This window comes from Rhinopithecus bieti, unplaced genomic scaffold (genome assembly GCF_001698545.2).
Source record: "Rhinopithecus bieti isolate Rb0 unplaced genomic scaffold, ASM169854v2 scaffold_14330, whole genome shotgun sequence".
NCBI classification, from domain to species: Eukaryota; Metazoa; Chordata; class Mammalia; order Primates; family Cercopithecidae; genus Rhinopithecus; species Rhinopithecus bieti.
The window spans coordinates 727,895-745,921 of NW_016807931.1; the positions used below are offsets into that span (position 1 = coordinate 727,895).

At 36.6% G+C, this 18,027-nt stretch overlaps 1 protein-coding gene across 1 annotated transcript in view; it reads left to right on the top strand.

Moving 5' to 3' along the window:
- Positions 1–18,027, top strand: part of ZNF804A (zinc finger protein 804A) — a 355,302-nt gene that overhangs the window by 331,525 nt on the left and 5,750 nt on the right. Inside the window, 1 exon segment of the mRNA XM_017884158.1 lies at positions 17,558–17,688. Coding sequence (XP_017739647.1) covers positions 17,558–17,688 — 131 coding nt within the window.

Genomic DNA, 18,027 nt, shown 5'->3' on the forward strand with positions numbered 1-18,027 from the left:
CACAGTAACTCCCCGCTTTACCTGTTGATACAGACACATAAGTAGCCCAAAGTGGGTAGCTGTAGCTTAACCCATTCTGTCTTAACTTCCAGTTCAGGGGAATAATTAATGTGTCTCCTGATGGAAGCGTTCCTTCCTTTGGAACTAAGACTTCTAGGCCAGCAGAACATAAGGTGCCATAAATAGGAAGCCAAAACTTTGCTAGTAAGTAGATCAATAGTGGTAAGAGGGAGTGTGCCTGTCCCATGTTTGCCTCTTGATTCTTGGAACCATGAATCCTGGCCGTAAGGAAAACAACATCATATATTGGATGAACATATACAGCCTTCTGGAGAATCTTACCCAAACTCTGCCTGGTGTTGCCACCTGGCTGGAGTTGTACCTGAATTTTCTTTCTTGGGATGGAGAAGGATAATCAAACAGTATTTATTTTAAAATTTAAATTTAAAGTCCATATATATGCTTTGTTCTACCAACTTTTCCTTTTAAGTTATTTATCCTTCAGAGATACTCGCACATGTACAAAGTTTTATGTAAAAAGACTTCACTATATACCTGTTTGTAATAATGGGAATCAGAAACAACCTAGACATCAACCAGTAGGGGAGGGGTATATATATGATGGTATTCCAAACTAGAAACCACCATACCACATTAAACTAAGTGTTCAGTGTAAAGTGCCTGTTTCAACAAATAAGGAGAGAAAAATATCTTTTTTCACCCATTCTTTGGTCTTTTGAAGAATTTCCTATGTAACTGAACTTTCGAAAGGCCATTCTACCATTCTAACAAACCAGTTTCTTCAGGGTGATAGAAAACATGGTAAGAGAAGATAATTTCTTGAGCCTGGGCCCATTGCTATACTGGGCCCATTGCTATACTTCATTTGCTGTGAAGTGAGTACCTTGATTAGAGAAACGCTGTGTGTGGAATATCATAAATGTGAATAAGCTAGTCCACAGATGATAGTTTTGTGAGAATCATTGAGTGCAGGGAGGGCAAGTCCATTCTCAGAGTAAGTTTCTACTCCAGGAAGAAGGTAACACTGCCCCTTTCATGATGAAAGCCATCCAATATACTTAACCTGCCACCAGGCAGCTGACCAATCATTCCCGGGAATAGTGCTGTATCGGGGGTTAGTGGTGGTCTCTGTTGCTGCTGGCATTGGGCTCTCAGTGATGGCCATAGCCAGGTCTGTCTTGGTGAGTGGAAGTCCACATTGCTGAGCCCATGTATGACCCGCGTTCCTGCCACAATGGCCTCTTTTTTCATGAGTTCACTGGGCAATGACACAGGCAGCTGGGGAAAGAGGCTATCTACCTGATTATTAAAATTATTCTCTGCTGAGGTGACCTTTTGATGAGCATTTATGTGGGACACAAATGTCTTCCTGCTTTTCTCCCACCCGCAGAAGTCTATCCACATACCCAGTCCTTCTTGTTACCAATTTTTAAATCATGTTTCTTGCAAGTTTCTAACCATCCAGCCAACCCATTGGCCACAGCTCATGAATTGGTATATAATTTTACATCTCGCTATTTCTCCTTCCAAAAACAATGAACAACAAAATTCACTACTTGATATTCTTCCCATTGAGAGGAATTCCTGTCATCACTGCTCTTCATTGTAGTCCCAGAAAAGAACTGTAGGCTGGTCATAGTGGCTCATGCCTATAATCCCAGCACTTTGGGAGGCAGAGGTGGGTGGATCACCTGAGGTCAGAAGTTCAAGATTAGCCTGGCCAACATGGTGAAAACCCATCTCTACTAATAATACAAAAATTAGCTGGGCATGATGGCATGTGCATATTGTCCTATCTATTCAGGAGGCTGAGGCAGGAGAATCGGTTGAACCTGGGAGAAGGAGGTTGCGGTGAGCCAAGATTGCGCCACTGTACTCCAGCCTGGGCGTCAGAGTGAGACTCCATCTCAAACAAACAAACAAACAAGCAAGCAAAAAAGCCTGTAGTGCTGCAGCTGTCTATTTCAAATGGTGCCTGCATGTCACACAGGACCATCTATAAACCAGGTCTGAGTTTTCTTTTCCTCTGTCAAATGTCACTTGCCCAGTGTCGTGGTTCAGAGAACTCTTCTTTTCCTACTCGTTTAAAACTTGCAGCTAAAGAGCATCTGTGCTACCATGCAACTACAAGCAGTGGTCAAAACAAAAATGACCCGCAAACTCATTATTTCACTCTGAATGTTCTCTCTTTCTGGAGAGTTTTCTCTGAGATATCTGTTTCGGTTATTTCACATTTCTTAAAAGTCTATGCTCAAATGTCACCTTGTCAATGCTAACTTCTATGGTGAACACACTCTAAAGTGCTTCCCAATGAGTCATGCCTTATATAATTCCCTTCCCTTGCATGTGGATGGAACCTGTGACTAGTTTCTAACTGACAAAATATGAAAAATTGGTGAGATAACACTCCATTGACTAGGTTGCTTTATATACTTCGCAGAATGGAGAGAGAGAGAGAACTTCCTTGATAACTTTGAATACGCTGTCATGATTTCAGTGAGTCTTATGAAAAACCTCAGGGACAAGAAACTGCTGTCAGCCTCTAGTTGCTTGGAACGGCCTTGACTGACAGCCAATAAGAAGCCCAGGCTCTCAGTCCTACTACCACGAGGAAATGAATTCCATTAATAGTATTAGAAAGCTTGGAAGTGGACGTTTTCCACAGACAATCCTCCAGATGAAAATATACCCTCGCCAACTTCTTGATGGGTGAAAGGACAGGTATGCAGATCATGGAATAAATGTGGGCTGATTAAGCTGCTAAATTTGTGGTAATTTGTTACACCAAAATAGAAAATGCATACACCTTCTCTAATGACTCTATTTGAAATTGCTATCCCTCCCCTCACTGCATGCCCTTTGGCCTTCTCTGCTTTGTTTCATCCATAGCACTTTTCACTGTCCAATATTCTAGAATTAACTTGTTTATATGTTTTAATATCTGTTCCTCTCAACTATAGTGAAAATGTTATTTTAAAAGAGAATATTTTCTACTTTGTCACAGATATATCAACTGTGTTAGAAGAGCACCTGACAAATAAAGAGCACTCAATGAAAGAGACATGAATATATGCATGACAACCAACTCAGCCAGACCTGAAGAGTTAGACAGCTTAAGTAACATATAGCAGAATAAATACAGGAGATAGATCAGAGGGTATGATCCCGGAAATCTTGATTCGAGTCCTGGACCTACTATGTGCATTTAACTCTGGACAAGTCTTTCAAATTTACTTAGCTTCAGTTTAATATATCTAAATATGCATATTAATGCAAGCCTTTTCTACATTTTTATTTTCATTATCAAACAAGGTAATATATATAATATTGCTTAATCAATTTTAAGGAGTAATATTCTGAATGAACAATACAGATGGCTAATATGCATGTAAAAATATTTCAACCTTCCTAGTAAACAAATGAATGATGGACTAAACATTAATGATATGTCACTTATTGACTATAAATTAAAATATTGAGTAATGCTACCCAACATTGAGTATGGTGTATATTCTCATATATGTTGAGAGTAGTGTAAAAATGGTGTAAAGTAATGAATAGCTGTTTGGAAAACATCAAAAGCCTCAAGAATAGCACACGTATCTCTTTTATTCCTGCAGTCTTGTTTGTAGGAATCTATCTTTGTTATGCAATCAGACAGGTATACAAAGTACAGGCATAAGGATGTTTATGAAAATTTGCTTGGCAACTGTGAAACAATGTAGTTGACCTAAATGTTAAAGCACAAACTTATGAATAACTAACCTAGAGTTAATTTTTATATTTTCTCTTATTATTGGTCTGAATCTGTATTCTCTCTCAGTCTCTCTTTCCTTCTTCTTACATTGATTAAACCTTTGTCAATCTCTCAATTTTATCCACTACCCTGAAGCTAGGATCATTGTAACATTGCCAGCATCATGGACTTTCCTGAGAATATATCTGATAATTAATGTTACTTTGACCTACGTTGCCCTTATAACACTTTCGTTCTCTATAGAACTAACAGAATACATTAAAAAGTAGAGTAGGCCCTCTGAGAAGGTATCATAACCAAAGAATATTGAGTTCTCTACACTTTGCTATTTGTGACTTGCATATTTCCAAAACATATATTGAATTGTATGCAGTGTACATTATAATTTGTTTTGGATGAAATTGCTATATCACTTTATCTCACAAATTACTTTTAATAGTTTTCTAACTTTCTAATCCATGCTAACTGCCATTCCTGTCTCGACATTTATCACTAAGAATTTCTTACAATGACTCTCAATAAATTGTTGAGGAAGCTTTAGAAATATCATTGATGTTTCCATAAGTTTCATAGATAATGCCTTGTGTATTTATTAGTGTGAAAGTTGTATTGTTATTTCCACTTGGTATTCTAAAAATATTACAGTCATACATCACTTAACAACTGAAATCCATTCTGATAAATATGTCATTAGGCAATTTCATCATTGTGCAAAAATAATGGAGTGTACCTATATAAACTTAGGTGGTGCACCTTACTACACACCTATGCTATGTGCCTGTTGCTCCTGGGCTACAAACCTGTACGACATGTTACTACAGCAGATACTGTGGGCAATTGTAATACAATGATATTTGTGTATTTAAATGTATCTCAACATAGAAAAGGTAATGCATTTCCCTATGATGTTATGATATCTACAATATCAGTAGGCAACATAATATTTTCATCTCCATTATAATTTTCTGGGACCACATTTCTCTTTTTTTTTTTTTTTTTTTGTCAGAGTCTTGCTCTGTCACCCAGCCTGGAGTGCAGTGGTGTGATCTCGGCTCACAGCAACCTCTGCCTCCTGGGTTCAAGCGATTCTCCTACCTCAGCTTCCCGGCAGCTGGGACTACAGGCACGTGCCACCACTCCCCATTAGTTTTTGTATTTTTAGTAGAGATAGGGCTTTACCATATTGGCCTGTCTGGTGGGACCACATTTCTCTATGCAGTCCATCATTGACCAAAGTGTTATTATTTGGAGTGTAACTATACTTGATTTCTATTATTCACCTTTCAAAATTACTTTTCTAGATGTAAATATGAGGTGGAACTTTTTTCTTGTTGCAGAAAAATATAAGAAAAAATATTAAAACTGGTAAATTCCAGTTTTAAAACTCTACAAAGTATTTGGCCAGGTCTCAGACCAGTTGAATATTATCAAAATATTAGGTGAGTTTGTTTACCTTGGTATCAGGAAGTCTGTCACAAAAATAAGAGAAGTATTTGTGCGTAAATGATCAAGATTTGTACGATCACCTGGATGTAGCTTAGTGCTTCTGGACAGCCTCTAAAATATTGACACCTTTACATTTTGTTTATTTTTTAACTGCAATTTTTATTTTTTGTTGGTACATAGTGGATATATATATTTATGGCTTACATAAGATATTTTGACACAGGCATGCCATGTATAAGAATTACATCAGAGTAAATAGGGTATCCCTCACCTCAAGCGTTTATCCTTCGTGTTTCAAGCAATCCAATTACTTTTAATTATTTTTAAATGTACAATTAAATTATTTTTCTGCTATAGTCACCTTCCTATGCTCAAAATACTGGGACTTACTTATTATTCTAACTGTATTTTTGTGCCCATTAAATATCCCCCACTTACCCACCCTCGGCTACCCTTTCCAGCCTCTGGTAACTATCCTTCTGCTCTCCATTTCCATGAGTTTGCTTTAATTTTTATCTCCCACAGATAAGTGAGAACATGTGGTGCTTGTCTTTCAGTGCCTGGCTTATTTCACTTAAGATAGTGATCTCCAGTTCCATCCATGTGGTTGCAAATGACAGGATCTCTTTATTTTCTATGGCTGAATGATAATTACATGTTTATGTACCACATTTTCTTTTTCCATTTATCTGTTGATGGAGACTTAGGCTGCTTCCAAATCTTTACTATTGTGAACAGTGTTGCAATAAACAGGAGAGTGCAGATATCTTTTCAATATACTGATTTCCTTTCTTTTGTACATAGTGGGATTGCTGGATTGTACGGTAGCTCTATTTTTAGCTTTTTAAGGAAACTCCAAACTGTTCTCCAGAGTCGTCGTTGTACAAATTTGCATTCTTCCCAACAGTGTACAAGGATTCCTTTTCCTCCATGTCTTCACTAGCATTTTTTATTGCTTGTCTTTCAGATAAAAGCCATTTTAACTGGAGTGAGATGATGTCTCATTGCAGTTTTGATATACATTTCTCTAATAGTCAATGATGCTGAGTACCTTTTCACGTACCTGTTTGTCATTTTTATGTCTTTTGGGAAATGTCTATTTAGATATTTTGCCCATTTTTTAATCTGATTATTTGATTTTTTTTCTTATAGAGTTGTTTGAGCTCCTTATATATTTTGGTTATTAATGCCTTGTCAGATGGGTAGTTTGCAAATATTTTCTGCCATTCTGTGAGTTGTCTCTTCAGTTTGTTAATTGGTTTTTTTTTTTTTTTTTGCTGTGCAGAAGCTTTTTAATTTGATGTGATCCCATTTGTCCATGTTTCCTTTGATTGCCTCGGTCTGTGAGTTATCGCTAAAGAAGTCTTTGCCTACTCCAATGTCCTGAAGAGTTTTCCCAGTGTTTTCTTTTAGTAGTTTTATTTGGTGGGATTTTTGTATATGGAAAAAAAAAAGGAGTCTAATTTCCTTCTTCTGCATATGGATATCTAGTTTTCTCAGTGCAATTTATTGAAGAGACTGTCCTTTACCCAATGTATGTTCTTTGAACCTTTGTTGAAAATGAGTTCACTGTAGATGTATGGATTTATTTCTGGGTTCACTATTTTATTCCATTGGTCTGTCTTTTTTATGCCAATACCATGCCATTTTGGTTACTTTAGCTCTGTATTATAATTTAAGCCAAGTAATGTGATTCCTCCAGTTTTGTTCCTTTTGCTTAAGATAGCTTTGGTTATTCTGGGTCTTTTGTGGTTCCATATACATTTTATGATATTTTTTATTTATGTGAAGGATATATTTGCTATTTTAATATGAATTGTATTAAATCTGTAGATTACTTTGGGTAGTATGTACATTTTAACAATATCGATTCTTCCAATCCTTGAACATGGAATATATTTCTACTTTTTGGTGTCCTCTTCAATTTCTTACCTCAATGTTTTATAGCTTTTTTATTGTATAAATATTTTACTTCTTTGGTTAAGTCAAGGTATTTTATTTTATTTGGAGTTATTGCAAACAAAATTAATTTCTTAATTTCTTTTTCAGAATTTTAATTATTGGTATATAAAATTGCTACTGATTTTGTATGTTGATTTTGTATCCTGAAACTTTACTGAATTTGTTCATCAGTTCTAAAAGCTTTTGGTGCCATCTTTAGGTTTTCCAAGTATAAGATTATATCATCTGGAACAAAGATAACATGACTTCTTCCTTTCCAATTTGGATGCCTTTTATTTCTTTCTCTTGTCTGATTGCTCTAGCTAGGATTTCAGTACTCTGTTGAATAACAGCGGTGAGAGTGGTCATTCTTGTCATGGTCCAGATCACAAAGAAAAGGCTTTCAGTTTTTCCCCCGTTCAGTATGATACTAGCTGCGGGTCTGTTGTATGTGGCTTTTATTATGTTGAGGTATGCTCCTTCTAAACCCAGCTTTTTGAGGGCTTTCATCAGAAAGGGATGTTCAATTTTATCAAACACTATTTCAGCATCAATTGAAACGATTGTATGGTTTTTGTTCTTCATCTTGCTGATATTTTGTATCACACTGATTGACTTGCTTGTGTCAAATTATCCTCGTCTCCCTGGGATACATTCCCCTTCGTCACGATGAATAACCATTTTAATATGTTAATTCAGTTTGCTAGTATTTGTTGAGGATTTTTGTATCAGTAGTCATCAGTGATGTTGACCTGTAGTTTTGGTGTGTATGTGTGTGTGTGTGTGTTTTCAGTGTGTCTTTTCCTGGTTTTGGTATCAGGGCAATATGGACTTATAGAATGAGTTTGGAAGTATTCCCTCCTTCTCTATTTTTTCAGATAGTTTGAGTATGATTGCTACTAGTTGTTCTTAAATGCTTGGTTCAATTCAGCAGTAAAGTCATCAGGTTCTGGTATTTTTCTTACTAGGAGGCTTTTTATTATGGTTTTCATCTCGTTACTTGTTACTGGTCTGTTTGAGTTTTGGAGTTCTTCATGGTTCAGTACGTTGTATATGTCTAGGAATTTGTGAACTTCTTCTAGAGTGTTCAATCTATTGGCATGTAGTTGCTCATAGTAGCCACTAATTGTCTTTTGAATTTCTATGGTATCTGTTGCAATCTCTCCTCTTACATCTCTAATTTTATTTGGATCTTGTCTCTTTTTTTTTTTTTCTTAATCTTGCGAAAGGTTTGCCAATTTTGTTTAACTATTAAAAAAAAAAAAAAAACCTTCTTTTTGTTTCTTTGATGTTTTATGTTGTTTCCTTTACTTCATTTTCATTTATTTCCACTCTAATCTTTTTTATTTATTTATTTTTTCTTCTACTAATTTGGAGTTTGGTTAGCTTTTGTGTTCTAGTTATTTAAGATGAATTCTTAGGTTATTTGAAGTTGTCTTCTTTTTTAGTTTGCTATAAACTTTCCTCTTAGTAGTGCTTTGATTGTATCCCAGAGATTTTGGTATGTTGCATTTCCATTATCACTTGATTTAAGAAGTGTTTCAGTTTCCGTATTTATCTCTTTATTGACCCACTAATCATTAAGGAGCATATTGTTTCATTTTCCTTTATTTGTATAGTTTACAAAATTCCTCCTTTTATTGATTTCTAGTTTTATTCCACTGTGGTCAGAGAAGATGCTTGATATTATTTCAAATTTGTTGAATGTTTTAAGATTTGTTTTGTTATGTAACATATGGTCTACTCTTGAGAATGATCCACATACTGAGGAAAAGAATGTGTATTATGTAGCTGTTGGATGAAATGTGTCATAAATATCTATTAAGTTCATTTAGTCTATAGTACAGGTTAAGTCCAATGTTTCTTTGCTGATTTTCTCTCTGGAATATTTGTGCAATGCTGAAATTGGATGTTAAAGTCTCTCCAGCTATTATTGTACTGAGGTCTAGCTCTCTATTTAGCTCTAATGTTTGCTTTATAAACTTGGTTCTTCGGTGTTGGGTGCATATATATTTACAATTATTATATCTTCTTGTTGATTTGATCTTTTTGTCATTACATAGTGACCTCCCTTGTCTTTTCTTACAGTTGTTGCCATGGAATCTGTTTACTTCATATAACTATAGCTACTCCTATCCTTTTCTGGTTTCCATTGTCACGGGATATCTTTTTCCTTCTTATTTTCACTGTATGTGTATTTTCTTAGGTGATGTGTGTTTCTGGTAGGTAACAGATTATTGGATCTTGGGTTTTTTTTTTAATTAATTTAGCCATTCTATGTCTTTTGATTGGAGAGTTTGGTTCATGTATGCTTAATGTTATTATTGATAAGTGAGAACTTGCTACTGCCATTTTGTTATTTGTTTTCTGGTTTTGTTGTGGTCTTCCCTTTCTTCTTTCTTTCCTTCTTGTCTTTCTTTCAGTAAAGGTACTTTTCCTGGGTGATGCGAATTAATTTCTTTATTTTTATTTGTTGTATTTCAATTGTATATTTTTTGATTTGAGGTTACTATAAGGCTTGCAAATAGTCTCTTACAACCCACTATTTTAAGCTAACAACTTAACACTTTTAACATAAACAAACATGAGCAAACAAGCAAAAATAAAACTAATAAGAACCCTATGCTATAACTTTGTTCCCCTCCTATTTTATTTTTTGTTGTTTCTGTTTATATCTTATCTATATCTAATTTTTTCTCTTTTTTTTGAGACAGAGTCTTGCTCTATCTTATCTATATCTTTAAAAGTTGTTGTGATTGTTGTTTTTGATTGTTTCATTATTTGACCTTTCTATTTAAGAGTAGTTTACACACCACTGTTACAGTATTACAGTGTTACATGTTTTTCTGTGTACTTACTATTACCAGTGAATATTGCCTATTCAGATGATTTCTTATTGCTCATTAAAAACCTTTTCTTTCTAACAGAAGTACTCCCTTTAATATTTCTTGTAGGACAATCTGGTATTGATGAAATTCCTCAGCTTTTTTGGGGGGAAAGTTGTTATTTCTCCTTCCTGCTTGAAGGATATTTTAAGCAGGTTTACTATTCTAGGGAAAAGTTTTTTGGTTTTGTTTTGTTTTGCTTTTTTCCTTAAGCACTTTAAATACATCATACCACTCTCTCCTAGCCTGTATAGTTTCCATTAAAATGGCTGCTACTGGACATGTTGGACCTCCATATTATATTCTTTGTTTCTTTTCTCTTGCTGCTTTTAGGATCCTTTTTTTTTTTTTTCTTTGATCTTTGGGAGTTTGATTATTAAATGCCATGAGGTAGTCTTCTTTAGGTTAAATCTTCATGGTGTTCCATAACCTTCTTTCACTTGGATATTGATATCTTCCTTTTTAGGTTTGGGGAGTTCACTTTTATTATTCCTTTGGATAAACCTTGTATCCCCATCTCTTACTTAACATCCTATTTAAGGCCAAAAACTCTTAGATTGTCCCTTTTGAGGGTATTTTCTGGATCCTGTAGGTGTGATTTATTGTTTTTTATCCTTTTTATTTTGTCTCCTCTGACTTTGTATTTTTAAATAGCCTATCTTCAAGCTAATTAATTTTTTCTTCTGAGAGATCAATTGCTTTTAAGAAACTCTGATGCATTCTTTAGTTTGCCAATTGCATTTTTCAGCTCCAGAATTTCTGCTTGCTTTATTTTAATTATGTCAATCTCTTTGTTAAATTTATCTCATAGAATTCTGAATTCTTTCTTTCTTATCTTCAATATTTTTGAGTTTCCTCACAAGTGCTATTTTGAATTATCTGTCTGAAGGGTCACATATCCCTGTTTCTTCAGGGTTGGTCCATCATGTCTTATTAGGTTCCTTTGATGAGATCATGTTTTCCTGGATGGTCTTCATACTTACGAATATCTGTCTCTGTCTGGTCATTGAAGAGTTAGGTATTTATTGTAGTCTTCACAGTTTGGGCTTGTTTGTACCTAGACTTTTAGAAGTGTTTTCCAGGTCTGAAAGGACAGTATGTTGTGAACTAAGCTGTATCTGCATTAGCGGGCACCCCAAGCCCAGTAATTCTGTGGCTCTTGCAGATTCAGAGATACCACCTCCAAGGTCTTAGACAAGATTCAAAATAATTATCTGGATTACCAGACAGAAACTCCTGTTCTTTTCCCTTACTTTCTCCCAAATAAATGGAGTCTCTCTATCAGTTCTGAGCTGGCTGGAGCTAGGGGTGGAGTGACATAAACACCCTTGTGGCCACCAACACTTGGATTGCACTGGTTCAGACCTGAAGCCAGCACAGCATTGGGTCTCACCCAAAGTCTGCTATAGCCACTACCTGGCTACCATCTATGTTCACTCAAAACCCTGGGGCTTTACTAATGGCTGGTGGCCTATGTCCTTCCCTTTAGGGAATCAATTTCCTTCAGGCCTCAGCTGGGTCCAGAGGTTATGTCTTAAAGCCAGCGTCCAGAATCAAAAACCTTAGAAGTCTACCTGGTGTTCTGTTGTACTGTGCCTGAGCTGGCACAAGATGTAGTCCTTCCCACCTATCCCTCACATTTCCTGAGGCAGAGGAGCCTCACCCCATGGCCACCACCACCACAGGCCCATAGGGAGAACTATCAGGCACTACTGATATTTCCTTAAGGGTCAGAAGTTCTTCAGTCAGCTTGTGGTGAATATTTCCTGGCCTCGGGCTCAAACTTCAGGGCAGTGGGCTCCCCTCTGGCCCAAGGCAGATCCAGAAATGCCATGCAAAAGCCAAATCCTGGATTCAAGGACCCCAAGGATCATTTTGTACTCTATCTTCCTGTGGCAGAGCTTGTACCTAAGGTGCAAGACAAAGTCCCCTTTCCTTCTCTCTACTTTTCTCAAGCAGAGGAAGTCTCTCCCCATATCCACCACAACTGGGAATGTGCTGAGAGTTTCACTGGAAGCCAGGAAGTCACAGAGTCTTATGCGAGGCCCACAAAGTACAACCTGGGTGTTGCTGCTGGTTATTCAGGACCCAAGGGCTCTTCAGTTAGCAAGTGATCAATTCTGCCAAAACTAGGTCCTTCACTTCAAGAAAGTAAGTTTCCTTCTAGCCCAGCATGTGTTTAGAAATGTTTTCCTGGAGCTGGGACCTGGAAAGAGGGTTTCGCAACTCTGACTAGTACTCTTTCCTGCAGTGAGTGAGACGGTATCTAAGATGCAAGACAAAGTCCTCCCTGCTCCTCTGTCTCCTCCCCTCCCCTCCCTTCTGCTCCCCTCCCCTCCCCTCCCCACCTCTCTCTCTCTTCAAGTAGAATGAAGGGGTCTTTTTGGAGCCATGAGCTCTGCAGCCTGGGGTTAGGGGTGGGGGAGGAGTGACATCAGCCCTCCCTTAGCCATCCCAGCTGTTATTCAGTTTGTTATGTGCCCCTCCAGTCCACTGGCTCTGAGCCCAGTTCAACAATAGGACTTGCCTAGCAGTTTCAGCCTAGACTGCCACGAGTTGAATAAATAAGGCTTAAATAAATAAAGCTGAACTTTATTTAGAGCCCCAGAGCACTCTGGCCCAAGGTGGCAAGGCTTGCAGTAACTCAAGTTCCAACTGCTGTAATAGTCCATTCCCCTCTGGCTAGGGCTAGTTTAAATAACTACCTCCATAGGTGAGCATCAGCTGAGTTCAGTTAGGTTTTGCTTTCTGTTGTGACAGGAAAGCACTGAGTTCAACATAATGTCTCACAGTTGTTTCTCTCTCACTCTCTCAAGTGCGCAGATTTTTCTCTCCATGCAGAATGGCCACTTCTGGGAGGTTGGGAGAAGGCAGGCATTGGCTATTCAAGACTGTTTATCTTACTTTTTCAGTGCCTCTTTAAGTGAAATGAAGTTAAACCCAGGTACTGTGAGTGCTCACTTCATTTTTGGTTCTTATGAAGGTGCCTTTTTTTGTGTGGAAACATTGTTATCCTTGTGGGGTGGGGGAAGATGATTGGTGGAGACTTCTAGTCTACCATCTAGCCTCTCCTCTTTAAATTTACATTTTAAATAGGCACAGTTATCTAAATCTGGAGCTGCTTCCAGCCATGTCTATCGGTCACTTATATTACAAATAACAATAGTATTGGCATGTAATAATTGACTGACTCCTCAATATTCAATGATTATGTCAATGAAACCAGATTATTTCTAAACCTCAATGGTTACTTTGAAACATTAAATAGTGAAAGTCCTGGCATTTTTGCATGCTTTCTTTGGAAAATACAGTTTGTTTTTCATTAGAAGCATTGCACTTTTATCTTACCAATGAAATTTAAACCCACTATTTTTAACCATTGATTATTACATGTATTCTATGTATTATATATGTGTATTATATGTGTGTGTGTGAGTATGTAATAACAATTAACTTTTATACTAAAGATTTTATCAAAACAGTAAAGTCTGTCTTTTGGTTTGTTGACTGGAGCTTTTCTAAAGAACCAGTAGGAAATAAATTATCTGTACTTCTTAGAATAAAACTATTTATAACTAATAATCAAAGATTATTTGCTGAATAGCTCTGGTATTAAAACTCTTTCTTGCTTTATTTCACCTGGTACTTTACTTCTTTTACGTCTTATTTTAGAAAACTTAGATTCCTGTGTTTGTACAAAGCTGTTCATGGTTCCTAATATACACTCTCATCCCCAACATCCAACCCTTTTTTCTAGTTAATATTTGTATTCCTAAAAACCCAGCACAGATATCACTTTTACCAAGTAGCTGTCTTTAGGATTTTCTTGAGCACTTCTCTCTCTTCATACATGGCATTGTAAGAATATTCCAACCAGTGATAGCTGTTATCTCTTAATGTGTATGTTCACTCCTTATTTCTGTAAAATACACATAAATACACAACACTTGCCCACATATACACTCATAGAAACACACAATGAAAGTAAAAATATTTTCTTTAATTAAAAAAAAAACTCAGTCATTTATCAGAGTGACTGCTGCTAGTGCTCAATAATTATCTATTGAATGAGTTTTGATATTACTTTAAGGTTTTAGGAAATAAAAGTGACCAAGACCCTGTATACCTAAAATTTATGAGTAAAATATTCTTGACCTATTATACTGTAATTCTACAACTGTTTTATGAAAATCAATTAATAATTTAATGCATATTATAAAATTATAGTCATTTTAATAGTCATATTGAGGAAATGATTTCAAAATTTTCCTTTCTGGGAAATATCTATACAACTGAGACATTTATGACATGATTTATCTTTCATCTAAATTCTTCTCTGGAAAGTCTTATCCTATACAAATATGTCAGTGCAAATGAGCATTCTTGAAATATCTTTGTGTAATTCAAAAATATATAGATATATACACATACAAGGACTCTTTCTATAAATCATGTCAATTTAAATATTAGAGATCATTTGAAGCTTAAACTATGTCAGTGTTATATGTCACTTGAGCTACCTCATGCTATGTTGGGGAAATTCAGATTTACAATCCAGAATCATCAGTAGCCTACTATTATTTATTCATAGTGATGAACTCTTTAAAATAGATGGAACATTTATAACTTGGAGATTCTAAATGAGCTACACAATAATTTAAAAATATTTATGGAACAGAAATTTTATAGACTAGGTATTGTTCTAAGCTCCTGGTACACATAAGTGCATATGTATAAGGTATTTATTAAAACTTTATCCAATTAGTTTGCTAAAATGTAATTAGTGGTATTAGTTCATTCTCATGCTGCTAATAAAGACATACCAGAAACTGGGAAATTTATAAAGTAAAGAGGTTTGACTCACAGTTCCACATGGCTGGGGAGTCCTCACAATCATGGCGGAAGGTGAAGGAGGACCAAAGTCATGTCTTACATGGTGGCAGGCAAGAGAGCATGTGCAGGGGATCTTCCCATTATAAAACCATTGAATCTCATGAGACTTATTCACTATCACTAGAACAGCACAGGAAAGACCTCCTCCTGGCTGCTTTCACGAGCTGGTGTTCAGTGTCTGTGGCTTTTCCAGGCACATGGTGTAAGCTGTCGGTGGATCTACCATTCTGCTGTTTGGAGGACAGTGGCCATCTTCTCACAGCTCCACTAAGCAGTGCCCAAGTGGGGACTCTATGTGGGGGCTCCCACCCACATTTCCCTTCTGCACTGCCCTAGCAGAGGTTCTTCATGAGGACTTTGCCCCTGCAGCACACCTCTGCCTGGATATCCAGGCATTTCCATACATCTTGTGAAATCTAGGCAGAGGTTCCCAAACCTTGATTCTTGACTTCTGTGCACCCACAGACTCAACACCATGTGGAAGCCACCAAGACGTCAGACTTGTACCCTCTGAAGCAATGAACTGAGCTGTACATTGGCCCCTTTTATCCACAGCTAGGATGCAGGGCACTAAGGCCTGAGACTGAACAAAGCAGCAAGGCTCTGGGTCTGACCCACAAAACTACTTTTTCCTCCCAATCCTCTGGGCCTGTGATGGGATGGGCTGCTGTGAAGAACCCTGACATGCCCCAGAGATGTTTTTCCCCAATATCTTGGCCATTAACATTTGGCTCCTTGTTACTTATGCAAATTTCCGCAGCCAGCTTGAATTTCTCCTCAGAAAATGGGTTTTTCTTTTCTATCGCATCATCAGGCTGCAAATTTTCCACTTGTATGTTCTGCCTCCCTTTTAAACATAAGTTCTAATTCCAAACCCTAACTTTGTGAATACATAAAACTGAATGCTTTTAACAGCCCCTAAATCACCTCTTGAATGCTTTGCTGCTTAGAAATTTCTTCCAAAAAATTTCACAAATCTCTAGGGCAGGGGCAAAATGTCATCAATCTTTTTGCTAAAGCATAACAAGAGTAACCTTTATTCCAGTACCCAACAAGTTCCTCATCTCCATCTGAGACCACCTCAGCCTGGACTTTATTATCCATATCACTATCAGAATTTTGGTCTAAGCCATTTGACAAGTCTCTAGGAGGTTTCAAACTTTCCCATATCTTCCTGTCTTCTGAGCCTTCCACACTGTTCCAACTTCTGCATGTTACCCAGTTCCAAAGTCACTTCCACATTTTCAGGTATCTTTAGAGTAGCACCCCACTACCCGGCACCAATTTACCGTATTAGTTAGTTCTCATGCTGCCAATAAAGACACATCGGAGATTGGGTAATATATAAAGGAAAGAAGTTTAATTGACTCACAGTTGCACATGGCTGGGGAGACCTTACAATCATGGTGGGAGGCAAAGGAGGAGCAAAGTCATGTCTTACATGGAGGCAGGCAAGAGAGCATGAGCAAGGAAACTCCTCTTCATAAAACTATTAGATCTCATGAGACTCATTCACTATCTCAATGATAGTATGGACCTGCCCCCATGATTCAATTACCTCCCACTGGATACTTCACACCACACATGGGAATTATGGATACTACAATTCAAGGTGAGATTTAGGTGGGGACACAGCCACATTATATCACTAGTGTAAGTGAGTCCTACTCAAGATTCTTACATATTACAATTGCATAACAACATGAACCATTAGGGAAAATAGTACTTTTATTATTTTTAATAACTGTACATATCATGAAAGTATATAGTGAAAATATTTGGCACACAAGACAATTTTGATATCTCTAAAATTATGCCACACACAAAGCTATTTAGCAATTATGTTCGAGTTGACATGCTGTTTTTCTTGCCATCAACCCAGAAAATGAACTTCTTTAACACAGATGAAAGATAATGCCCAATGTAGTAAGAATTTCTAGAAAAACAGTACTAATTTTCTTCCAATATCTTGACTTATTCTGGAAATGTGCCTGCTGCTTGAGAGAAGGGATTGTTTTAAATCACATCAGGAGAGATCATTTGTCTTAACGGATTAACATAAATAATGCACTCTCAGAACACACAAAAAGGGCTGCTCTGCCTATGGAGTAGCCATTCTTTATTCATTTACTTTCCTAATATACTTTTCACTTAAAGACACACAAACACACACACATATACACACATACACGAACACAAACACAAAGGACCAGATAACTTTCTAATATGCTGTACATCACGTATTGTATGTAACTGAAATATATAAGCAAGTTGAATTTTTTTGGAAATTTGGGATTTATAAGACACGAATGCTTCATCTGAATTACACGGAGAAACAGCAGGAAACAATCAATAAGAAGACATTAAAGTTTTCAATTCCAATTTGCCTAAGGCATAGATATAAATTTTACTATGATGTAATAATATGCTTTGGCTTTTCCACGAGCCAAAATACAAGAAAATATTTTTGTTAGAAGTGGATTGTCATGAATGTTGTGTTTACCTTTCGATGAGGTCAAAGATGATGCATTGGAAAATTTCAACAATAACAATGAAACTTTACTTACTGCTATAGACCAAAATATAATTAACCATTTCCAACATCTTTTAACAGAGGCTCAAGGAACTGAAACAAAGGGAATTTGCTCGAAATGTAGCATCTAAATCCAGGAAAGATGAAAGAAAACAGGAAAAGGCACTCCAACGCCTGCATAAGCTGGCTGAGCTAAGAAAGGAAACTGTATGGTGAGTATCCAATGAAATTGTATGTTTTCTTAAAACATGATGAAAAAAGGGGTATGGGGGAGTCAGAAATAAAGGGCACAAATCTTTTTATTTCTGTACCCAGAATAAGGCACACATGTTTTCATGGCCTTCTGTAGGCTGTAAACAGTAATTTGAATTAGAATTTTATGCAAACACCTGTTTAATGCACATTTCAATAAAAAGCCAAAATTACTGTAATTTTGGATTAAAAAATAAACTTTATGTTGTTATTTAAGCTATCTTAGTTGAAAGCTATCCCATTTCTTGATTTGGGATAAAACATTTGATTGAGGAAGAGAGCAAGGCAGTATCTTTTTT